The sequence below is a fragment of the Drosophila ananassae genome (assembly GCF_017639315.1).
Source record: "Drosophila ananassae strain 14024-0371.13 chromosome 4 unlocalized genomic scaffold, ASM1763931v2 tig00000061, whole genome shotgun sequence".
Lineage (NCBI taxonomy): Eukaryota > Metazoa > Arthropoda > Insecta > Diptera > Drosophilidae > Drosophila > Drosophila ananassae.
The window spans coordinates 2,704,439-2,730,975 of record NW_025319038.1 but is presented as its reverse complement, the minus strand read 5'-3'; the positions used below and the strand labels follow the sequence as shown (position 1 = coordinate 2,730,975).

The 26,537-nt window shown below is 42.6% G+C and overlaps 1 protein-coding gene across 1 annotated transcript in view; it reads right to left on the bottom strand.

The window, feature by feature from the left end:
• Window positions 1-4,156: 4,156 nt before the first annotated feature.
• Window positions 4,157-26,537, bottom strand: part of LOC116656339 — a 27,346-nt gene continuing 4,965 nt past the window's right edge. Inside the window, exon 2 of the mRNA XM_032455761.2 lies at window positions 4,157-5,723. Within this exon, the coding sequence (XP_032311652.1) occupies window positions 4,217-4,666 (450 nt within the window). The 5' untranslated portion in view covers window positions 4,667-5,723 and the 3' untranslated portion in view covers window positions 4,157-4,216. The remainder of the gene's footprint in view (window positions 5,724-26,537) is intronic.

The window sequence follows — 26,537 nt, the reverse complement described above, 5'->3', positions numbered from 1 at the left end:
AACCCATGGACCAACCAGATTTTTGGTTCCATTTGGAACCAGAAGAAAATTAAGATTTTTTGAAAAACTTCTGAACGAAATGTCGGATAGTTGAGATACTATTCGACGCGTATTTAGGATTAGAATGTGATTAATATAATATTTTTACTGGTGACACCAATGTCCCAATTATCTAATTTAGTAAATCAAAATTGATTTTCTTTCACCCAAATTTCTCCCAAACCAGTCTGTATCTTCGGTTCTAATTTGATAATTTATAATTTGATTTTATGTGTTTTTTGAAAATTTGGTGTAATTTATAATGTGGAGACGAAAAATAGAGAGAAAACTGTAAAGAAAGTCAGATGTTACAGTTTTGCACTCTTTGTACCAAAGCTTTTTATCTAAGGTATTAGGCTTTTTTTGCCGTTAAAGTTAAATTGTAGCTCATTAAGCTTCAATATTTTGAAGTCGCATATTAAATGGTAGAATTATGAAAAGTGAGAAAAATCAGAAAATTATAGATTTACTGGTAGCTGGTGAATCAGTTCGCTATTCCCCCTGAAATATACGATATGTACAAGAAAAAAAAGCCGAAATTCCTATCTTACCATATGTACCAAAAACATTTGGATATACAACCATTAAAACATCTAATAAAATATTTTTCGTATTTTGTAAAGTCGAAGAAGCCGTAGGTCAATCATCGCAGGCTGCAAAAGCTATAATGCCTCCCTATCAAGCATATTTATATTAGGAAAAATAACTGCTCCAATCTTATGAATAAGCATATAAATAATTAGTGGACCAAATATCAAATAACTGCATTCTGGTTTCGCGTCCCTCAAGTCGGTTGTTAGGTGGGTAAGTCATTATGACGAAGACGTGATTGGTTGCTCAACCTTGTAAGACCTCCCGCCAGGTAGTTAGGGTGCGACAATAGGGTGCTTGGTAAAGTAATATTCCTTCTGTTCTGCGATCACTTTTTTGATTGGTAGAATGTTTAAGTTGCGTTGTATGTTTTAGTTGGTAACGTACCACGGTGCCCCGGTGATTGTTCTCAAGATCTTCGACTGAGCTCATTGGACTATGTCAATATGGCTATTGCTGGCATTCCCCCATAACTGGGAGCCGTACATCCATATAGGTTTTAGTAGGTTTTGCCTGTTCGGGGTGAATGGAACGTGCTTGCATTTTTGTTCGTTCACTTTAATTCGCCATTCTGATAGCCATTCTGATTTTTTTACATCGACCAAATGTGAAGCTAGCTGCGCAGTTGCGCAGTAGACCTTCTATCCAGTCTCTATCAAATGCTTGAGAGACGTCTAAAAATATGGCAGGCGAGTACTGTCGTTTTTCGAACGCGTTCCGAATTTCTGATATTTTCCGGTTGACCTGCTCAATTATTCCGTGCTTTTTACGAAACCCAAAATTATGTGACAGGATTCCGTTCTGGATTCTTAGGTATGTGTTGTTTTCGATGGCATTGAAAAGCTGGGTGATAGTGCAAACGGGTCAATATGGGAGCACTCTCGACGTACGCGTCGCTTTTTGAGGATGAGCAGTTCGATTTGTAGATTTTTTATATTTTGCATTGTGTATATTTTGCATTGTGAACAAAGCCGTCTATATTGGCTCCATTGTTGAGGTGAGGACTTAGCTCGATGTGTGAGCTAATATACTTTCTGTACTTAACCCAGTTGGTTTTCTGTGAGGTCAATTTTAATGGTTGTTCCAATGTTCTTGGATGTCTGAGTAGAAGAAAAGGACAGGCGAGTGATCAGATGAAAGATGCGAAAGGCGCTTATCAGATTTTTAGGGGTTTTTTTTAGTAATCGCAAAGTCTATTAGGTCGGGAGGACCCAAAGAAGTTAAAGAAACTTTGGGTCCGCCGGCCAGAATGTTAGTGTGCCATGAGAAACGTCTTTTTTCTTGGCTTTAATAATTGCATTATAGAGCTGCTTTCCTTTTGGAGTCACGAGACGATATCCTCAGTGTGTGTGGTTGGCATTATAGTCTCCTGATGCTATGAAGTGGTCTCCTAATAATTTGAAAAACTGCAAAAACGAAGTTGAAAATTCTTTATTTGTTTGTAAGATGCGTTTCTAAAAGCAGCATTACGTCGATATGATTGTTGAGTAGAAATTCAGCTAACTCAAGATTATGCTGTGAAACGCCGTTAGTGTTCCACGTAGATATTCCTAGGGAAGTCATTATTTTGATTGTTGTGAAACCAGAATTTTAATCAGTTCATTTTGGTTTCTCATTCTTTCGTAGTTGTGCGCATAAATGAAATAAATTCCGTAAGGCTTTGTTGTAGGCTGTATATCATAGATTCAAAGTTTCGTTTGGCTGTTTCAGGGAGTGATGGTGCTGAGTATCGTGTTCTTTTGAGGCAGGGGTAGCCAGGCCCGATTGTAATGCGCTTGTGTATGTCTCATTTTTGTCAGATTTATGGGTCCTGGTTTGTCCGAAAGGGCTGCAAACTGTTTATTTTGGGTGCGGGCTCAATAATTTTGTTGACAAAAACATTGGAACTTTTTTTTCGTATATAAATTAACGGAGGCTTTGACTTCCTTTTCTCGACTTCATTAGATTCGACCGCCTCAACCTCGAGCGCGTCTTCCAAGATTTTAAATCGGTTCGAGTTAAGAGAAGGGGAAAAGAGAAGGAGCAAGTGGGAAAAGGATCCGCGGCGAAACTGAAGCCCAATGGTAAATCGAGCCTGGTTGGTTTATTCCCGGATACGCAGGTATACTGGTGTCATAGCAATAGCGACGGATCGGTCTGGTGTACGCCTTATCGAGTCCTGACCGTTACGACCAGGTGTGATCCTGTAAAGCGAGAGGTAGCCAGCTCGGGAACTGAAGCCTAACATTAAAACCAAACATGGACACCCCGGTCAAGTCAAGAGACTCCTGATCCACGCGCTGGGGCGTAAGCACAGCGAATCACCTGGAGTGAAGGAAGCGCGACGCCAAACCTCTGGTCAGTCATAGATCCTTTGGAGCGTAGGCACGCAGGTGTTTGAAGGCGAGTGGCGAACGCAACCGGGGCGTGTCCTGTGGGTTTGGTAGGCCCCTCGTGCCTGATCCGTCCGCCAGACACCAAGAAGCGTCCCTGCCCGGCATACGCCTGGAAGATGAGCCTATTGGCCTGCTAACACGGATTAGGTAACGGCCACGGCGAAAGGGAATTCCCAATGAGCCAAGGACATCGACAATCCACGGCGCCCACAGAAAAAAAGCAGCGACAACGAGGAGAAGATCAATGGCGACAGGAGCAGCAACGGCGACAGGAGCAGCGACGACGACAGGAGCCGCGACCAACAACGAGGATAACGTAAGTCCAAACGGAGGCTGAGCCTAGCAGCCGGTGAGATTCACCCTTTGTAAACATTATAATAATAAAAGGGATATTTGTTTACAATTATCTTATTTTATTGATAATTTGATTTATTATTGTTGAGAAACAGAATGCATTTTGACAACTTTTTATTTATTCCTGCTGAATAGAATTAGGCAACATGAATCTCGTTTCCTTTATTCATATCGTAAAAAGTTATGTACACAAATAACCATGGCAACGCTGATCAACGTTGATAATTTTCTTATATATTTTGATAATTTACCTACTCATACACATATTCATATATATAATATACTATGTATACAACTAAACAAGCGTCTGTTGGGCCAAACATTTATTCGTGTCGCTTAATATTAACAGGTTTTGTAAGTTCTTATTTAACGGAAGGGGTATATTTTTATATGTCGATGGAGAATGTTGGAGTTGGTTCAGCTTCGTAGTTCGGCGGTCAAGAATAGACTGACTTCCCGGAGTTGTGACCCTCCGATCGACAGTTCGATATCGGCCGATCACCCACTCCAACACTATGTGTGGTGTCAGTATGTGCGGTGTCGGCGTGTGTGGTGTCAGCGGGTGAAGTGTCAGCTATCCGGAGTCAAGAGTCAGCGTAACATTCAGGGTGTGTATCAGCTTTCCCGCAACATTCTAGTCAGCGTACATAGTTGCACACTTGTGACATAGTTGCATTCTTGCGACATACCCGGATGTACTTGAACCCACAGCACTTGAATATTGGGAATTGCTTATGCTGTGGATTGGGGTTTAAGAGTCTGAGGTCGAGTTCAAGGGGGCGAATAGTGCTGAGCAAGGGGGGGGCGAGAGTGCCGGGTGTTAACTCCTCCGCCTCTAAAAGTCTGCGTCCCGCAGATCAATTGGCAGAATGGTGAGCTGTTGTCGACATCCTCTTTGGGTTTTCCAGGTCCTCGATTATAACCCTCGTGGTTGGTATTCCTTTGGTGGAGGTCAACTTCCTCCAGATGATGAACAAGATCGAGAAGACCACTACTGTTAGCGAAACATCCAAGACAAAGGAAAGCGTTACGCCTCGTGAAACGCCAGACATTAGCTGTATATTTTGGGCGTTGACGTCATCGACGTATCCAAGGGAAGGTCGATAGCCAGTTACTGTTATGTTGGTCAGTACTGGTGGTAAGGCCATAGGGTGATTTGCGGAATAGGCGGTGAAGTTTTTGTCCCGGACTGTGATGACTTCGTTGTTAAATTGGACAATGTACGTCCCTTCCAATTGGTAGTCTCTTTCGGATGTTGTTATTGATCCATTATAATTGGAGAGGAATAATGTCCCATCCTTGACCATCTGCACGACTTCTTCATTGCTCCGAAGGTATGAGCAGGATGCATGGCCACCCTTCAGGAGCCGTGGAATGCATGAGCTTTCTTCTAGGGCCGTTAAATCCTTTTCTGGGCAGACTGTGATGTTACCGATGGAGGAACAGCTGCCCACTACTGCATATGTCTCTCCTCCATTTAGTGCGAGCTTCTGGTGTTCGAGCACTATTTGTTTCCAGCCTGATACCGTTGGATAAAGGTGTACAAGTTCGTATCTCTTATTAGATACCTTGGGCAGGGCTAAGATGTACAGTAGTGTCGTGCCATTGGAGAGTTAAGTTGGCCGGAAAAATTCCACTGCTTCCACAGCGTTCTGATACGGGAGATCGTTGACTTCCAGGAGTATAGCTTCAATCTCTTCATGATCCAGGAGGTTCGAATTTGTCACCCCAGTTTTGGCAATTTGGCATGCCCTTGTGACTTCTGCTACTTGGACAGCCAAGATGATTGCCTTGTGTAGCGTCGTCGTAACTGCATGAAGGTCGCCGTCTATCGCATTGACTCTCGCCGCCACATCATTCAGTTGTTGGATTGATTTGTGGCTGGCGTCGAAGAGTCGAGCGTTGATCCGAATTTGCTAATCGCCGTTTTCGATGATCATCTTTTCCGAGTTGAGTATCGCATTCCAGTCCTCCGCGTCAGGTGATCCTGCAATCCATTTCCAGGCTGAACCCAGCCAGTTTATTGCTCGAGCTCTCCGTGATGTTGGCCTCATCACTCTGTTACTTCCTTCCGCTCTGATGTTGGCCTCATCACTCTGTTACTTCCTTCCACTCTGTTACTTCCTTCCTTCTCTGTTACTTCCTTCCAGGTAGTGTCTCGTTATTGTGCTAACACGTTGGTCCATCAGGGTTGCCGCGTCCCGGCTGGTGTCGTCTACTAGTTGCATCATCCTTGATAGGTCGATGACATGTACCAGCTTAAACACTCCGTTGATCCGCCACACTGTTCCTTATTGCAGGGGAACGACGGGTGCGTCATACCTGAATATGCGCGCGGCTGATGTGAGGCCGATGATTGTGAGACTTGCGGAGCATCGAGAAGGAAAGAAAAGCTTGTGTATATTCTATTCATACTTATAATATTGGTGTAGTATGTTTAATTTTTGTGTGTGTGTTAAAATAGAAAAATATTTTATATATTGTGTATTGAGTATATTGTGTATTTAAAAAAAAAAAAAAGAGAGGTTCATAAAGCGCTCTTCAATTCCTCAAGTCTGATTTATGCAAAATTTTTCCTGATCTAGTTTTTAACGTGACTCCACGATTCTCTTGTACCTCCTCCGGTCTGAAACGTTGTTTTTCTTTAGTTTTAATTTGCTTATTAGCGACGAAAACCTTATCCCCCGACTCATATTGTCTAGGTTCAGTCCTATTTTTATTATGTCCTATATTGGCCATAGTCTGGTTTCGCTCGATCAGGCCTCTAACGTCAAGCGTTTTTTCCTAGAAGTTCGATAAACCCTGATAATTAATGCGCGATACGCGGTTTAAGAATAGGTCAACGGGCTTTTTGCGATCAGCGCTAACTGTGCACTTGTGAATTTAAGATGTTCGAATTTCAAACACCGGTAAATTTCCAAGAAGGTCGAATGAAATCTTTCCACTTGGCTGTTTACTTCGCTTTTTTGAGTGGGGGTATAATATAATTCGATCTCCAACGTCCGGAGGTAATTTAGTACCGTAGGGCAGAGGAGACCCCTTTCATTGTCCGACACTATCATTCTAGGCACCGTAAAGTAATGGAGGGCCTCCAACAGTGTTTCGCGGAGGTGCATTGATGCCTTGGATTGTAGGGGACAGAGTTTGGCGAATTTTATAAATTTGTCGATACAACTTAGATAAACCCGTTTTTCGTGTTCTTGTTCCAGCGTGGCTACCCTTGTCCCGACTTTCTTAATATCTTCCTTTACTCCTATAACCTGGTCTAATAGGGTCTTAAGGCTCTCGTCGAATTTTTGAAGGGTAGATTTGATTTCTTCCATTTTAAAAGGGAGGGAAAAATATTTTGTTTCGGAAAAAATATTATAGAAATTGTGTTAAGGGGCCACAAGAGAATGACGTGTAAAGTCTTATAAAAATAATAGGTATGTAAGTAATTCAATTCTTTAAATTCTTGCAATACAGTTTAGTATTTGTAATTTTAATGATTATGGTTATAATAAAAGAGAATTTTCAATCTTTATTTGACTTGAGGAGAAAAGGAGAAGCGCTTTACTCACCCTTTACAAGCATAAGTGTATCAATATTGTAGTGTTCGTGTTGGTCTTCTTTAAATTCTTCTGATGATGAGAAAAAATAAAATTTTTTAAATATGTGGAATAACAGAATTCAATATTATTTAATTATAACAGGGTGTAAAGTGAACGTGTATTACGGGTGCTGCTTTGCTGCATATTTTCGCATATTTTGTTATATTTATACCCTTGCAGAGGGTATTATAATTTTGGTCAAAAGTGTGCAACGCAGTGAAGGAGACATCTCCGACCCTATAAAGTATATATATTCTTGATCAGGATCACCTCCTGAGTCGATATAAGCATGTCCGTCTGTCCGTCTGTCCGTACACATCCTTATTTTCCTTGCAGGTAGTACATAAGTCGGAACGGCCGGGATCGGTCGACTATATCCTATAGCTGCCATATAACTGATTGATCGGAAATGCCATAACTTCGTTGTTTTTTAAGATAGAGGGTTGGGACTTTCCACACATGTTATATTTGACCAACATATTTTATGTACAAAATTTCATAAGGATCGGCCGACTATATCCTATAGCTGTCATACAACGATCGAAATTGGCATAACTTTGGTGTTTTTTAAGTTAGAAAGATGGGACTTGGTACAGATTCTATTTTGGACAAAATAATCTGATTTGCCAAATTTCATAAGGATCGGCCGACTATATACGATCTTCTATATATCTAATAATATAATATGCGTTGCGCCACCTAGCGGACTGCGACTGATCTGCAAGGGTATATCAACTTCGGCTCCGCCCGAAGTTAGCTTTCCTTTCTTGTTTTTGCATATTTTCGCATATTTTGTTATATTCTTTGCATATTTTCGCAAATTTTGTTATATTCTTTGCATATTTTCACAAATTTTGTTATATTCTTTGCATATTTTCGCAAATTGTATTATATTTTTTGCATATTTTCGCAAATTTTGTTATATTTTTTTATTCTTTCTGTTGCATACTTTTAGCTTTTCTTTTGTGTTGCATACTTTTAGTTTTCGTTCTGTGTGTTGTATCACTAACCATACAACATATAGACTTCTCATTTCATACAACGAAAATGGACGCAAAAATTTCTTGCGACAGGCCCCCGGAGGCCCCAGAGAGAATCTTACTCTCATTCTTACGCTCATTTTTACGCTCATAATCTCATTTAACTTTTATGGTTGTTCAGTCGCAGAGAGGCGCATCATCAAGAAGGTTCTTCCGCTGTTTAACCGATCTTTATATGTATGCGTGCTCACACATTCACATACACGGTTTCATGTGTGCGTTGGAATTCGTTTTGAAACCAGCTAAAATTTTTGATTTTTGTATCTTTACAGGCATGCTACCCTAAGAAGATGGGAGTTATCATTATTATATACCTATGAAAAAATTGTATTATATTTTATATTATATATTATGGCCGTTATATATATATGGCCGTCAGCCAACGGGTACAACAGGGGGAGAAACGCATGAGCTCATGTGCCGTAACTGTGTACACCGATGGTAGTGCGACTATACTCTCCACGTGAGGGCGGCTGGTAACAGGTCCCGGTAAGGTCATGTCTCTGCCGAGGACGCTGGCGAATTGTAGTCGGGCGGGGAGAAGAATACTCCCTTCCTCAAATCACCCCAATCCAAGGTGGAACAGCATATGCCGAGGGATGCATGTCCGGGGGCGTGCACGGACGTTAACATGCGGACTCTGGGGGACCGGCCGACCCCTCAGTTTCAATCAGGCTTATCATGATAAGCGGGCTATATCATAATGGACGAACCGCTTCCCGCCTACTCGTGGGTCCAAAAATGAACTGCAATATAAAAACAAAAACAAATAGTGGAGAACGGAACTCCCTAAATGTCCGAAAATGGGATCACGGATCCGTCAATCTCCAAGGCAGATAGAGGCCAAAGAGATGCTGGGATGGCGAAGCTCCCCACTGAGGGACAACATCCGGAGGCGAGCGGCGCCGGTGTAGGGGGAGATGCCAAGGCACCGACCCCCAAAACGGGGCCCACTATGGGACCACCGAACGGTGTGGGGGGCAAGATCCCAGGATCGAGCTCCTCTCGCACCGGCGGCACCCCTAAGGAAGGCCCCGGTCCGACGACTGCTGGCTAGGAGGAGAGCGGCCTTCATCCTGATGAGGGCAGACCCATCGGCGGAATCCAATCCTGATCAGGCTGAAATAATAAATTGGGCGAGGGAGATCCTGTCTGCCTTTCAGCCAGCAAGAGCGGGGGCCAGATTGGACCCACAGAAGCCGACAGGAGTAGGCGACTCGGCCAAGGAGAGTGCACAAAGTGCGAAAAGGCAGAGGTCGACCGACGGTGGAGCGCCCCTAGCTAAGAAGAAGAAGGTGCAGACACAGCAAAGTAACAGATCCTTCGCCGAAGTTACTAAGGGCAGGACCATCATTGGGGTCGTTGATAATGGCTCCAAAGATGGCCTGATTCCCAAAGAGCTTTGGCGGAAGGTGGTGAACGAGCTGCATGGGCGCTTCATGGAGGAGATGCTCAAGAGCGGAGGACCTCCACCAGACTGCGAAGACGCAGGGTGGTACCAGGGTAGCATCAAGGTGATAGCGTGCCAAGATGCGAGGTCTGTAAGCCTCTACAAGCGAATGATTGCGTCGCTTGGGGAGGTTTACCCAGGAGCCAGTCTGGAGGCGGTGCGATACTTTTTTATTATTTTATTTTATTACTTTCCTTACATTCTTTTATACTTTTACTTTTCCTGTTGCAATCTTTATTTTTCCTACTTCCTTTTTTGTTTTTTTTTTTTTCGAGAAAAATTTTTGTTATTTATTCTTATATTTTTACACTTTTACTTTTATATTACTTTTGCTCTTTATTTTTCCTATTTTCTTTTGTTTATATTTTGAGAAAAATCTTTGCTAGTTTGTTTATATTTTTTCCTATCTATTTTACTTTTCCTTTTTTTTTATCTTGAGAAAACTCTACGTCTTCATTACTTTACTTTTATATTTTTTCCTAACCATTTTTTCTTTTTCTTTTCTTTTTATTTTGAGAAAACTTTACGTTACTTTACTTTTGCACTTTTCTATCTATTTTTCAATTTTTTTATTATTTTTATTATTTTTATTACTTTACTTTTATAGTCTTTCCTATCCACTTTTTCTTTCTCTTTTCTTTTTATTTTGAGAAAGATTTTTACACTTTTATACCTTTTTTTATTCATTTTTCTTTTTTGTTTTGGAAAAAAAAAATTTTTTTTAACTCCCATAATTCACATTCATTCTACTTATCTGCTCGGGCGCCAGTTAAGGTGTCCTTCCATGGTTCACCTGATGAAAGGTCGTTGGTTCATCTTTGGATAACGTTGGGAGTACAATTTATTCGTGTCGCTTAATATTAACAGGTTTTGTAAGTTCTTATTTAACGGAAGGGGTATATTTTTATATGTCGATGGAGAATGTTGGAGTTGGTTCAGCTTCGTAGTTCGGCGGTCAAGAATAGACTGACTTCCCGGAGTTGTGACCCTCCGATCGACAGTTCGATATCGGCCGATCACCCACTCCAACACTATGTGTGGTGTCAGCATGTGCGGTGTCGGCGTGTGTGGTGTCAGCGGGTGAAGTGTCAGCTATCCGGAGTCAAGAGTCAGCGTAACATTCAGGGTGTGTATCAGCTTTCCCGCAACATTCTAGTCAGCGTACATAGTTGCACACTTGTGACATACCCGGATGTACTTGAACCCACAGCACTTGAGTTCGAGGCGTAGTCGTAGTAGGGGGCGAATAGTGCTGAGCAAGGGGGGGCGAGAGTGCCGGGTGTTAACTTATATATATATACACCAAAAAACATCAACAAAAATTAAAACGGAAAACATCAACAAAAATTAAAACGAAAAACATCAAAAAAAAGAAAATCATATCAGCCAAAGCAGCAGAGACACAAGCAGAAGCAACATCAGCCAAAGCAGCAGTGACAACATCCGAAGCAGAAGCAGGATCCGCAGCGACATCAAAAGTTTGGTTTTCTTTTTAGTTTTATAACTTAAATTAAATTTTAATTTAAACAAAAAAAAAATTGTAAATGTCGACTAAAGAAAAAATTGCAGGTGCGTCTCACCCGGCAAGTCACCCGGCCCTATTAACAAAAAAAATCCTATTTAGAAGAGGATAGGGAATCACTAAAAAATATTGAGCTAAGAGCCTGTACGAATCACAACCATTTGGTTCAACTTGGTGCTATAGAACACGAAAATTTTACAAAAAATCATTTCGATAGCATGCTATCAAAATTTATGTCCGCCAAGGACAAAATAAAAAAATTATTGCCCAGGATGCCTTTTTTCTGGGCTTGAGGGTTGTTGAGCTATCAGAATTTTGATAGCGACCGAATTAATACACAATCCACAATTCGATTTCAATAAATTTATTGGGTCAATTTAACCCCAAAACAAATTCATCGGCCGGTCCAAAACAATGCCGAATTACAAGTCATAAAACCTAAGAGCTTGCGCAGAAGCTCCACCAAAGCTCCCAAACTGCATGCGCTACAAAAGAACAACAAAGCGCATGCGAATCTGGGAGAAACAAAGAATATGGAGCAGCTGATAACGGGCAATTAGTGGACCGCTGCGGCTGGTTACACTGAGAGAATAGAAATAGAAATAATTATGATTTTTGATGCTGGCACAAGTCCCAACATCCTCCCCCCGTTGAATTCCATCTTTCAACAAAAAAAATCCTTAGGGGCATGGGGCAGCTTCATCACATAATATTGCTGATGATCTCAAGGTCCATAATTCTCAGTTGCAGGCTGCCGTGTCCATCCAGATCCAGAGAGCGCTCGAGCCAAGCGTCAACAGAGTGGCGAGAGTGGAAGGAAACATCTTTCCGAAATTGCGCGTAGGCGCACCTTTCGATTGCAGGATCGGGAGCCTTCACGGCTGGAGCAGCAGCCACCTTGGCAGCTGCAGACGGCGGCAGCAGCGATGCGGACGACCTCCCCCCATTGGAAGGGTGCAGGCTAGAGTTCAGAATGGAGTCAGACCTGGGTGCTGACTTAATCGGCAACGGTGACAATAATCCAAATCCCGAGCCAGATGAGGGATTAAGTACAGCAGCTGCAGAAAATCCATCGCAGACAACTGCCAGATGCGACGTTGAAATAGCGATCACGGGGGGAGCGGTGGATAGCAGGGGCACTGATGAGACGCAATTGGACACGTCCTGGCTATCGTGATCCTTGTTCAGGTTTCGCTCCAATTTAAAAACCTGAGAACCCGATTGGATGTCGCAGTCCAGCGGGTAATCCTGACTGCATGAGCGACGCTTTTCCAACAGACCATCCTGCACCTTCACCACCGCTATGGTTGGTTCTGCCATTGACGAAGCAGTGGGACCATTGGGGCCGTCGAGACAAGTGGAGTGTGCAGGTACCCTCATGGAGTGCTTTGCAATTCCCACCTGAATGTCAAAGCGCACATCAGCGGCAAGCTGGGAGAACTTCCAGCATAATTCACTCCCGACTTCAACAGAGCTCAATCGCTCTAACTCATCCTGGAGTGTGGTAAATTTCTTGCGCAACGCAATTTCCAACGGCTCCAGTACCATGATGGTCAAATCTTCCTTCTGAACTGCAGCCTTGACCTTGTTATGCAGGGCTTCCATCTCCTGGTAGGTCACCTCTGCTCTTCGGCGCAAAAGCCTTTCCCTGCTTGCAGGAACCGAGGCACTAGCTACATCTCCAGACTCCATTATGCAATTTGTTTTTGTGCAAGGTGCAATGCAATGGAAACAACAGCAACAAGTTTTCCTTTGCAAGATTTCCTTTAAGCACTTTAACGATCACAAATCAATTAGAGCGCGATCGCGTCGGGGTCACCAATGTTGAGCTATCAGAATTTTGATAGCGACCGAATTAATACACAATCCACAATTCGATTTCAATATTTTTATTTCTCGAGGGTTCAACTCTAACCCCAACTTGCAAAAACTCCAATCAATAACAAATCACAAGTACAAAGCTTAGCAATATGAATTATCAATATGAACGCACACAAATGCAAGATTTGCTAGTGTGCAGCAGCTCTACAAAAAAACTCCCCAAAGCGCATGCGCTACAAATACCAGCAAAGCGCATGCGAACGGGGAGAAGTAAACAAAACCAGAACTGCCGATAACACGCCGCCACTTCACAGATTATAATATATGCAGCTTATTTTACGCAGCTTCGCCCTTTTCTGCTTGGCTCAACATCCTCCCCTGGGAGGATGTTAAGGCTGGGTCTTCAACCGAATCCTTGACAGGCAGCAGACACAACCGTGACACCGCACGCTTAGTCATTCCAACCGCTGTTTTGAGAACGGCTACACGGTTCACTCCGTCACGCCCAGGAACCAGCTCCAGTATCCTGGCCAGAGGCCACCTCATTGGGGGTAGATTTTCATCCTTCACCAGGACTATGTCTCCAACAGCAATTACAGGGCCAGGGGTGCGCCATTTGGAACGCTGCTGCAACAGCGTGAGGTACTCTTCCTTCCAACGAGCCCAGAAAACCTGCTGCAGGAAGGAGACTCTCTGCCACCCATCCAGCCGATTAAAGTTTAGCGCAGTAAGGTCCGGCTCGATGAATGTTGAAGGCGGTCCGCCATTTAAAAAATGAGCCGGCGTCAGGACATCTAGATCCGCAGGATTCTCTCGCAATTCCTGCGGCACCAGAGACATGTGACCCAGATCCAAGTATTCCTTGATGAAAGACGAATATTGGGTCCTTAAATTCGGATGACGATCCAGCTTGCGCTCAAGTGAATGGAACCGACGCAAAGCCTATGCGTAGGATTCCCCTAACAGCTCCACACTGTGCTTGATTGGAAGGCGAACTGAATAGGCACCAGATTCAAGACGGACGTGGTGCATGACGAAGTGGGCCTCGCAATCGAGCTCCTCCTTAGTAGCGTGAACGATAGGCGCAGTGCAGGCATCCACTTCCCAGAATTGGCGGAGAAGAAAATCGAGGCGATCGTCAACAGAGTTTGCTGGGTCAGCAGGAATCATCCTACATGAGGCGGCGAAGCGAGGGTTTTCCGGGGTGCAACCTCCTCCAGAAACTACCCATCCAAAACGTGTCTTCTGCAGCAGAGGCAGACCGTCTCCCAGCTGGATTTGCCCGACTGAGAGCAGATCAAAAAACAGGCTTGATCCAATCAGCAGATCCACACGCTGAGCTCGGTGGAAGTCCGGGTCGGCTAGAACCACATTGGCGGGAACCTTCCAATTGGACACATCTAAGTTCAGGCCAGGTTGACGCTCTATGATGTGAGACGCCACAATTGCCTCAATGTAAACGGAATACGTGGATAGGCGAGACTTCAGGTGAAACGTTAACAGATGCTCCATCCGTAGTAAACTCAGCGTCTCCAAGGCCAGTCACTGCTACAGAACATTTGGACCGATGAAGCTGAAGTTGGCTGGCCAGCCGTGATGTGATGAGATGAACTTGGGAGCCGGAGTCAAGTAGCGCTCGACAAGGAAGAAAGGCTCCTGATCTGCCACGGACGAGAATGTGGGCGGTGGGCAAGAACACTATTTCAGCGCTGCGATCCTGTGCAACAAGAGCATTAGCAGGAGGATCCTGAGAGGTCGCAACCCCAGCTACATTGGCCGGATTCGATCCAGAAGCAGGAACGGAAGTGGCGCTAGATAAACGCTCGCAAGGATGCAATAGCGCATGATGTCGGCGATTGCAAGTTGGGCAGCGGGAGGATGAGCATCCGCGGGCCAAGTGATCAGACTTGAGGCACACAAAGCAGAGGGCAAGACATCGGACCTCATCGTATCGTTCCTCAACTGACAAGGCGAGAAACCTTGGGCAAGAAGGCACAGCGTGTGCCAGGATGCCGCACAGGGCACACGAAGCAGGCGGAGCATTCAGGAGCATGCAGGATCGGTTGTTAAATGGCCTACGTCGGCGCGCTTGGTTCGCTGACAAATGCGGAGCTAAGGCCAAATCCACCCTCTCCAGGGTACGGCACCTTTGTTCCAGAAACCGAGCCATAGATTCCCAAGTTGGCAGGCTATCATCAGTGCTTCCTGCCAGAGAGTCTTCCCATTTGGCCTTTGTGGCAGGGTCCAGCTTTTGAAAGATGATCTGGATGAGGAGGCATCCTTGAATTTCGGCCGACGTCCCGGAACTCATAAGGGCCCGCATATGTCCATTAAATCGGTCGGATAATTCTCGAAGAGTAGCAACGGATCCCGGCTCAACCGCCCTTAACTGCAGGATCTCGTTGATGTGAGCCTGGAAGATTAAGCGACGGTTGCTGAAACGGTTGCGCAAACGGTCGAGGGCAACATCATAGTTAGCGTCGGTAATCTCAAGCGCCCTCACAGTCTCCAGGGCTGAGTCCCGCACGCAGGAAATGAGCCACCTGAGCTTCTCCATCTTGGTCAAGTGCGGGTGGCTGTCAATGGTTGTCCTAAATAGGGCGCAGAAATCCGGCCACTCAGCATAGCCGCCGCTAAATGTTGGCATTGGCAACGGGGGCAATGAGGGAGCAGGCCTATATGGAGCGTTTGAAATCCCAGCACCATTGGTAGCATCTAACAGCGTAGAGTGAGCAGCAACCCGCATAGAACGCTTGGCCACCTCCACCTGGATGTCAACGTGCACGTCTGTAGCCAGCTGAGAGAATCGCCAATATAAATCGCTCCCGATCTCGCTGTAATTTAGCTCCTCCAATTCCTCCTGCAGCGTGGTGAAACGGTCGCGCAGACGCTTCTCCATAGACTCGAGGGTCAGAATGGTTGAATCTTCAGTTTGCATCGCAGCCTTGACCTTCCGATGCAGTACCTCCATTTCCTGGCATGTTACCTCTGCGCGTCTCCGCAGCATCCTTTCACGGCTTGACGCAGCAGATGCAGTAAATTGGATGCAGTAAGGCACAAGTCCCAACATCCTCCCCCCGTTGAATTCCATCTTTCAACAAAAAAAATCCTTAGGGGCATGGGGCAGCTTCATCACATAATATTGCTGATGATCTCAAGGTCCATAATTCTCAGTTGGAGGCTGCCGTGTCCATCCAGATCCAGAGAGCGCTCGAGCCAAGCGTCAACAGAGTGGCGAGAGTGGAAGGAAACATCTTTCCGAAATTGCGCGTAGGCGCACCTTTCGATTGCAGGATCGGGAGCCTTCACGGCTGGAGCAGCAGCCACCTTGGCAGCTGCAGACGGCGGCAGCAGCGATGCGGACGACCTCCCCCCATTGGAAGGGTGCAGGCTAGAGTTCAGAATGGAGTCAGACCTGGGTGCTGACTTAATCGGCAACGGTGACAATAATCCAAATCCCGAGCCAGATGAGGGATTAAGTACAGCAGCTGCAGAAAATCCATCGCAGACAACTGCCAGATGCGACGTTGAAATAGCGATCACGGGGGGAGCGGTGGATAGCAGGGGCACTGATGAGACGCAATTGGACACGTCCTGGCTATCGTGATCCTTGTTCAGGTTTCGCTCCAATTTAAAAACCTGAGAACCCGATTGGATGTCGCAGTCCAGCGGGTAATCCTGACTGCATGAGCGACGCTTTTCCAACAGACCATCCTGCACCTTCACCACCGCTATGGTTGGTTCTGCCATTGACGACCATTGGGGCCGTCGAGACAAGTGGAGTGTGCAGGTACCCTCATGGAGTGCTTTGCAATTCCCACCTGAATGTCAAAGCGCACATCAGCGGTAAGCTGGGAGAACTTCCAGCATAATTCACTCCCGACTTCAACAGAGCTCAATCGCTCTAACTCATCCTGGAGTGTGGTAAATTTCTTGCGCAACGCAATTTCCAACGGCTCCAGTACCATGATGGTCAAATCTTCCTTCTGAACTGCAGCCTTGACCTTGTTATGCAGGGCTTCCATCTCCTGGTAGGTCACCTCTGCTCTTCGGCGCAAAAGCCTTTCCCTGCTTGCAGGAACCGAGGCACTAGCTACATCTCCAGACTCCATTATGCAATTTGTTTTTGTGCAAGGTGCAATGCAATGGAAACAACAGCAACAAGTTTTCCTTTGCAAGATTTCCTTTAAGCACTTTAATGATCACAAATCAATTAAAGCGCGATCACGTCGGGGTCACCAATGTTGAGCTATCAGAATTTTGATAGCGACCGAATTAATACACAATCCACAATTCGATTTCAATATTTTTATTGGGTCAATTTAACCCCAAAACAAATTCCGCGGCCGGTCGAAAACAATGCCGAATTACAAGTCATAAAACCTAAGAGCTTGCGCAGAAGCTCCACCAAAGCTCCCAAACTGCATGCGCTACAAAAGAACAACAAAGCGCATGCGAATCTGGGAGAAACAAAGAATATGGAGCAGCTGATAACGGGCAATTAGTGGACCGCTGCGGCTGGTTACACTGAGAGAATGGAAATAGAAATAATTATGATTTTTGATGCTGGCACAAGTCCCAACAAGGGTGCTATAAAGAATCTCGAGGATTACCTCGAGAAAACATATATAGAAATTCAGGAAAGGAAAGCTGAAACCTTTCCGATAATAATTAAATAATTAAAAATGTTTCTGAGTAGAAACAGTGTCCGATTTAATAATTATTGAAGCGTTTAATAAAAAATATATTCCCATACATTGAGCTAATAAATAATAAAATCGAAGTAAGTCGATTAAAAAAGGTAGAAGGTGATAGCCCTAAAATGGACGAACTACCTACCCTACCAAAAATTGAGGTCCCCAATTTCTTTCGAAACTCCAAATATTGGGACCATTTTTATGAGCTATTTAAGGAGCTTGTGCATTCAAGAATGGATTTAAGCCCATCCTTGAAGCTAAGCTACCTTAAGAGTGCTCTAAAAGGGGAAGCACGAAATGTGGTCTCCCATTTATCGCTTGGCCCAGGCAATAATTATAATGCAGCCTGGGAGTTGCTCATAAAGAGGTATGAAAATAATAGAAAATTTTCAGACCAACTATATCGGCTCATTGAGCTTCCAAGATTAAATTTGGACTCATGTACGCATTTAAAAAATACAATTGATACTATAAATGAATCAATTTATATGATGCCTCTTAAAGCAAATCTGACCGAAAAATCAGATTGCATTTTGCGCATATACAAATTCGATTGTAATTGGTGCGGATTTATATTCACAAAATTTACGGCCGGAGATAACCAAAAATGGTATGCTTCTTGGGCAAAAAACCATCTTTGGATGGACCGTGTCAGGATCCACGAAATTAACGGGAAGTAAGTCAATTATAGCAACCAGTATCAAGCTCAAACAAATGGACCGATATTGGGAGGTATAAAAAGAAGATAACAATGACTTAGAAACAGAAATATGTGAAACGAATTTTAAAAAATGTACTAAAAAGATTCGAATGGAAAATATATTGTAGCTATACCTTTTAATTCTACTACAGCCTCTACTCTACAAATTCTCTCTACTACAGCCCCCATCGTAGGTTATATTAAGAGCACGGATGGGCGGTGGACAACCTTGCGTACGTGGAAGCAAGGAATCCCTGGAGACCCTTATCAACACACACTTCCCAGGTTGCTCATCGGGAGGAACAACCCAGGTGATGCGTCGCCAGGGCCACCAGAGCTCACTCAACTACCTACTTAGTGACAGAAATCTTAAATGGGCAATAGACAGTTTTAAAACCTTCAAATCTCCGGGCCCAGACGGTATTATACCGGCTCAGTTATCAAGGGCCGGTTTTAACCTAAGGAAATGGATCAAGAAAATCTTCAGTACAGTCTTCACTACTGGTATGGTACCAAAGGCGTGGCTGTGCAAGAAGGTTGTATTCATACCCAAGGCGGGCAAACCATCCCACTGCACCCCTAAGGACTACAGACCTATAAGTCTTTCATCCTTCCTCCTTAAGACTATGGAAAGACTCTTGAGTCTCCATCTCCATCTAACCATTAACCCAAGTGACATCTCATGCTCTCAGCATGCTTACAAAAGGTCGATCAACAGAAACAGCCCTGCACAAATCACTATGATCGCCGAGCGAGCGATCAACTTTAAGGAATACGCACTAGTTGCTTTTCTAGACACAGAAGGGGCCTTCAACAACATCTTGCTGTGCTCAATAATTGATGCACTGACGGGACTTGGAATAGACGACCGATCAATTCACCTAATACGGCAGATCCTGGTCAACAGGAGTGTCGAGGCTACTCTTGGAGGTTCGACTATTCGAAGATACGTCAAGAGGGGCACCCCGCAAGGAGGTGTACTCTCACCACTACTCTGGAACGTGGCGGTAACAGCCTACTGCGATCCTTAGAGGGTGGCGGCTGTGAGATCATTGCGTACGTGGATGATGTTGCTATTGCCTTCGAAGGGAAATTCCCACAAACACTATGCGACCTAATGACAGGGAAGCTCGAAGTTCTGTCGCCCCGGGCGCAAAGGAACGGGCTGGGAGTCAATCCGTCCAAGACAGAGCTCGTGCTGTTTACCAGGAAGTACAAAATACCAAATCTAAGGCTTCCGAAGCTCCTAGGGGAAACACTAGTTCTTAGTGATAGTGCGAAGTACCTAGGTATCACACTTGACAGGAAACTGGACTGGAAGCTGAACACCGCAAATAGGACTAAGAAAGCGGCAATAGCACTCTATACCTGCCGCAAGGCGGTAGGCCTGAAATGGGGAATGTCCCCAAAGATAGTCAGATGGTTATACACAGCGATCATCAGACCAATCTTATTCTATGGAGTTGTGGTCTGGTGGCCAGCCCTTGACAACGCCTTATGCAGGGAGAGGTTCAGGAAGACGCAGCGAATGGCGGAAGTCTGTATAACAGGCAGTCTACGCACTACGCCTAGCGACGCCCTAGATATCATCCTTGACCTACTACCGGTAGAACTGATGGGGGTAAAGATAGCCACTCTGGCGGCAATAAGACTGCGAGAGGCGAATCTATGGAGTAAGAATAGTTTTGGTCACACCAGACTGGACCTGCATCACTTTATGCCTAAGGGGGGTACGGATTACTGCGTGTCCGTCGACCAAGCCACCACTCATCATGATGGGTAACACTTCGGTGAAACCCTTGCCCTAGCGGTAGCACAAGGAGCCCTAGCGGCTCAAGTGGAAGCGGGGGGGTCTTCTATGTCCCCCTAGCATCACCACCCTAACCTAACCTATACCTTTTAAAGAAGATACAACATTAGCAGTCTCAAAAAAATAAGCAATGGCTCGTTTCATGAACTTAGGAAAAAATGAAAATCTTCGAATTGAATATTCAAAATTTATGAAAGAATATTTTGACTTAGGACATATGGTAGAAGTAAATAATGAAAGAAAATATTTTTTAACTTTCTCACGAAGCAGTTATCAGAGAAGCCAGTCTCACAACAAAATTAAAAGTAGTTTTTGATGCTTCAGTCAAAACTAGTAATAAAAAAAGCATAAATAATATTATGTGAGTACAACCAAAGGTTCAAAAAGATATTTTCGATATAATTGTAAATTGGCGGAAGAGGGAATATGTGGTATTAAATATACAAATTAAAATAAAACATAAAGATGAAAAATTTCAATATTTCAATATTGTGAAGGGATGACCCCAAAACAACAGTGAAAACCTAAAAACTAACTACGGTTCCTTATAGTTTCGCTTCCGCCCCATATTTAGCAACTAGAGTATTAGCAGATGTAGGTGAAAATTGCGAAAACAAAATGATTGGGGAAATAATAAAAACTGATTATTATATGGACGACCTCATGCTAGGAGCGAATTTAATAGAAGATGCCACAATCATAGTTCAATTAATCTCTAAAGAACGAGCATACTCTGGGTTTAAGGCGAGAACGAAAAAAGAAAATTCAGTAGATAATAAACTAGTTAGCATGAAGGAAGATGAATTTGTAAAAACCTTAGTGCTAGATTGGGACCCTAGTAAGGACCAGTTTAAATTTACAAGAGGAGTTAACGCAAATCAATTTGTAAATTGCAATCTTTGGTGGAGAAGGCCGAAGAATTAAAAATTTTCTGTAGGCAACCGATCTAAATAAATTATATACCAATCGAAAGGTATTGTTTCAATTAGATAATTTTTGTCAAAACATATTTCAAAACGATAAGAATTTCAACATAGAATGTAGGAGATCGGACCCATGGGAATAAGTGATTAACAGCATGGTTTGAAAGACGATCTCCTGCAGTCTAACCAAATATTTATGTGGTGCACTTGAAGCACTTAAGAAATGGTCACATAGCATGTCAGCGTGCAGTCCGTTGATAAGTAGTTTTAAATAGATTTAAGATTTTCATGTATGTTTCTTGTAAGAGAATTGTAAGAAATAAAAACAGTTTTTAAACGGAACTCATTGGAGTAACACCATCATTTAAGGGGCTCCTCTTAACATTTGGTCCATCGAGACACCCTGACGTTTTTCCCCCTGTGGTAAGAGACTCAGGTTTAAAAAACTGGCACCTATAGGTGGCTGTAGAAAAAATTTAAATTCTCAGCCCAGGGTAGCTAAAAAATAAGGCTGCGATCTGGGTAAAAAAGAGCTCAGATTAAATATCGTGGTCCTCTGTTGTTTCCCCCCAAGAGGTAAGGAACACAGAGAATAAAATAATATAAATGCCAATGAGCATAATTGAATCGAAAGGAAAAACAAAAATAAATAAATATTTTCTTCTATCGTGTTTTTTCTGGAACGACACCGGAATAATAAAAATATATATAAAAATATATAAAATATAAAAATTGTGTGTTGGCGTATCCGAGGCAGTACATCGGAAAAGTTTAAAAGAAGAGTAAACGTGTAAAAGTTTAAAAGAAGAGTAAATTGTGGACAAACAAACTTAAAAAAAAAAAACCAAATTTTTAAATCGGAAAAAAAAATAAATAAATAAAAAAAAAAAAATCAGCATAAGCAACAGCAACAGTGACGCAGAAGCAACATCCGCAGCGACACCACCATCAACAGAAACATCAGCTAAAGCAGCAATAAGCACCCCAAGCAGAAGCAACATCCGAGCAACATCAGGAGCAATATCGGCCGAAAAAAGTCACCCACGCAGAAGCAACATCCGCAGCGACACCAACTTCAACAGCAACATCAGCCAGCAGCAGTGACAACACCCAAAGAAGAAGCAGTATCAACAGCGACAACAAAATCACCAAACCAACAGCAGAAACTATATTCATCGGCAAGTTTGGTCTTTTAGTTTTATAACTTAAATATAATTTTAATTAAAAAAAAAAAGTCAATATGTCGACAAAAGAAAAAATCGCTATTATAGAAGACCAGGTGCGTCTCACCCGGCAAGTAGATGCGCTTTTCGCCAAAAATTCTTATTTAGAAGAGGATAGGGAATCACTTAAAAACATCGAGCTTAGAGCCTGTACGAACCATAATCATTTGGTTCAACTTGGTGCTGTAGAGCACGAATATTTTACTAAATATTTCGATAGCATGCTATCAAAATTCAAGTCCGCTAAGGAAAAAATTAAAAAAATTATTGGCCAGGATGAGTTATTTTCTAGGCTTGAGGGTGCCATAAAGAATCTCGAGGATTACCTCGAGCAAACTTATATAGAAATCCAGGAAAGAAAAGCTGAAACCTTTCCGATAAGAGTTAAAAAATTAAAAATGTTTCTCAGCAAAGTAGAAACAGTGTCCGATTTAATAAATATTGAAGGGCTTAATAATAAATATATGCCCAAAATAAAAGAGCTCAGAGAGGATGTGGAAATACACATTGAGCTCATGAATGATAAAATCGAAGTGGGTCGATTAGAAAAGGTAGAAGGTAGTAATCCTAAAATGGACGAACTAGCTACCCTACCAAAAATTGAGGTTCCCAGTTTCTTTGGAAACTCCAAAGATTGGGACCATTTTTATGAATTATTCAAGGAGCTTGTGCATTCAAGAATGGATTTAAGCTCATCCTTGAAGCTAAGCTACCTTAAAAGTGCTCTAAAAGGGGAAGCACGAAATGTGGTCTCCCATTTATTGCTTGGCTCAGGCAATAATTATGATGCAGCCTGGGAGTTGCTCATAAAAAGATATGAGAATCATAGAAAAATATTTTCAGACCAATTTAACCGCCTGATTGAGCTTCCAAAAATAAATTTGGACTCATATAGGCATTTAAAAAATACAATTGATTCTATAAATGAATCAATTTATATGATGCGTCTCAAAGCAAATCTGACCGAAGAATCAGATTGCATTTTTGCGCATATTATTATAAAGAAATATTGAGGCTCTGCAACAATATGATGGCCAAATAAAAAAGACAAATGACATTCAAAACTTGAAAGATGTCATAGAATTTTTAGATCAACGGCTTAGTTCGTTGACATCAATTGGAAATGAGTTATTAACTAGAAAAATAATAAAAATAATTACACAAATAACCAAGCATGCCCGATGTGCGAAATGGCCGGGCATCAATTAATTTTTTGCTATAAATTTAAAGCATTAAGTCCTCAAGAAAAAACGAATATGGTTAAAAAATTGAATTGGTGCTACAGATGTTTAAAGCACAGTTCAAACTCAAAATGTCCAAGCGAGCTAGTATTCTCGTATTGTCAAAAATTACACCATAGCATGTTGCATTTTAAAAAAGAGAATGTAAATACATGCATGACCTCTGAACCAGCGTTGTTGGCCACGGCGTATGTTCAGATTAAAGGTCAAGATGGTGAATTCGGGAAATTTAGAGCATTGATTGACAATGGGTCACAAAGCACTCTAATTTCTGAAGAAGCGGCACAAAAACTTAAGTTGCCAAAAATAAAAGCGCACACTGAAATAAGCGGAGTATCAGCAACAGGTGCCTGTGTTTCAAATCACAAATTAAAATTGACAATCAGGAATAATTCTAAATATTCAAAAGAAGTGAGCACGAACGCAATTGTTTTGCCAAAATTAATGAAAAGTCTTCCCACAAATAAAATTTTTATAAATAAGTCGGATTGGAATGGATTCTATTTAGCGGATTGCAATTTCGACAAACCTGGTCGAATTGACCTGGTAATTGGTGCGGATTTATATCCACAAATTTTACTGCCGGAGATAACCAAAAAGGGTATGCTTCTTGGGCAAAAAACTATCTTTGGATGGACAGTCAGGATGCACGAAATCCAGGGGTAGTAATTCTATCATAGCAACCAGTATCGTGCTCAAACAAATGGACCGACATTGGAAGGTAGAAGAAGAGGATAGCAATGATATAAAAACAGAAATAGGTGAAACGAATTTTAAAAAAGTTACTAAAAAAGATCCGGATGACTATTTAAATAATTTGCAACAAAGATACAAATGGAAAAGAAATTCTTCAAATATAAAAAAAGGTCAAGTAGTTATCTTAAAAGATGATAGTTGCCATCCAGCGAGGTGGCCTCTAGCAAAGGTTGAAGAAGTCCATAAAGGAGAGGACGAAAAAGTTCGAGTTGTTAAGCTTAGGGTGCAAGAGAATGTGGTAACCAGACCATTACATAAAATATGCCCCCTAGCTGGTGTAAATGATCTAGATGACGCAGAAGCACGTCAAAGTAGATCCAACCCGCCCAAAGCGAGAAATATATAGAATAGAACAGTATATAGGATATAGAAGTTCTAGATTTTCTAAGCTGGGAGTGATGCTGGCCTTAATAATGCTTTCATTATGCTGTCAGCTGACAAACGCAGTCCCGGCAATCAGAGATTTAAAATATGGTTTTGAAGAAATTCCCAAATCTTCGTCCATATATTTAGATCCGATGGGAGACATAGAAGTGGTTTCATCCTCATGGAATTTAGTGATATACTACGATATGGAAGCATATTTCGAGCTGATCCATAAAGGGAAAAACATAATCACTAAGATGAGATTAGACTGTGAAAAACTTCATGGGTTTGAGGATCAGTGCTACCTTATCACTGTGGACGGAAGTCCACGAGGTGACGACCTGCATGCCTAGGCGTGCGCGAGGAAACTCTATAAATAGCCGAAGAATTAAAAATTTTCTGTAGGCAACCGATCTAAATGAATGATATAACAATCGAAAGGTATTGTTTCAATTAGATAATTTTTGTCGAAACATATTCCAAAAGTTATTTGGTTTGGGAGAAATTAGGGTGAAAGTAAAAAAATTTTTAATCACTAAAGTGGAGCTGGTGGACACATTTTAGTCCCCAGATAGAATATATATTCTGAGCATATTATATATTCGCATTCTAGATCTAAATGCGCGTCGATTGGTACCTCAATCGACCCGATCCGACATTTCATTCAGAAGTTATTCGAAAAATTCGATTTTTTCTTGAGAACGCCTTAGAACGATTAACTCAGGTTAACGATCTAGGTGTCCTATTAGATTTGAAACTTAAATTTACCGACCATGTATCTACCATGGTTAATAAAGCTATGGGTGTGCTTGGTTTTATTAAAAGATGGTCAAAAGAATTTAATGACCCGTACATAACTAAAACGTTATATACATCACTGGTCCGTCCGATTCTGGTATGAGTAGTATGGAGTATTCTTGAGTATGGATCGTGTGTCTGGAGTCCTCAATATGGAGTACACCAAGATCACATTGAATCTGTACAAAAAAACTTCCTTACTTTTGCGCTTAGGGGACTTAATTGGGATGCAAATCTTTACCTCCCCTCTTATCATAGTAGACTTTTACTAATCAACTTACCATCATTAACAAATCGTAGAACGATGCTGGGTGTCATGTTTTTATATAATCTTATTTATGGAAATATAGACAGCCAGCATTTACTAACACGCTTAAGTTTTAACATTCCTAGTAGAAGGACCAGAAACTTTCGTCCTCTGCTCCTCAGCCATTGTAGTTCGATATATGCCCAACACGATCCGTTCAGGGTATTATGTTCGGACTACAATGGTCTCTACCTTATCACTTTGCCTTACTAACAATCTTAAATCGCTTATATTAACCGCCTTATCTGTGCAACACTCTTCCTCATAATATCTTTCTCCAAATCCTCGCTTATCTATCTCGGATCTATTCCCGCGATTCGAGCCGTACGTTACGCGGCAGCGTCCCTCGGTCGGTTGGACGGGAGGTGGGCTGTACGTATGCAGTGGGAACCGCGCAAAAAAAAAGATGTTACCTCACGTTAAGTCCGCGCAACGTCTGGGGTGCCCCAAGGAAGCCATCTTGGACCCCTACTATTTACACTGTTTATTAACGACTTGCACCTTGCCTTAACTAATTCACTTGTACTTATGTACGCTGATGACGTTAAGCTTTGTCTTCACTACCACTACCGCCCAGGTTTTATTAAAAGTACATAACTACAACGTTATATACATACATATGTCGTAAGTCCAGTAATTCCTTCCATTGTCCGTTAATATTTTTAAATTTGATGCGGCCGCACAGCGAGTTCCACTTACTTTCGTTACCATAACTAGACTACTGCATTTTCTCTCATCGATTATTATGCTCAACCCTGCTCTCTCAGCATTCTCTCAAGTTGAGCCTCTGTCGTCATCTCTTTTCATCTCAAAACTTTCGGTAACTCGTCAACGGACCTCACTCACCAGCAGAAACTGCCACCGTCTCTGCTGCTATGCCTTTCTCATGAATTCTATATTTACCCGAACTTAGAACTTCGCGAAAACACTGTTT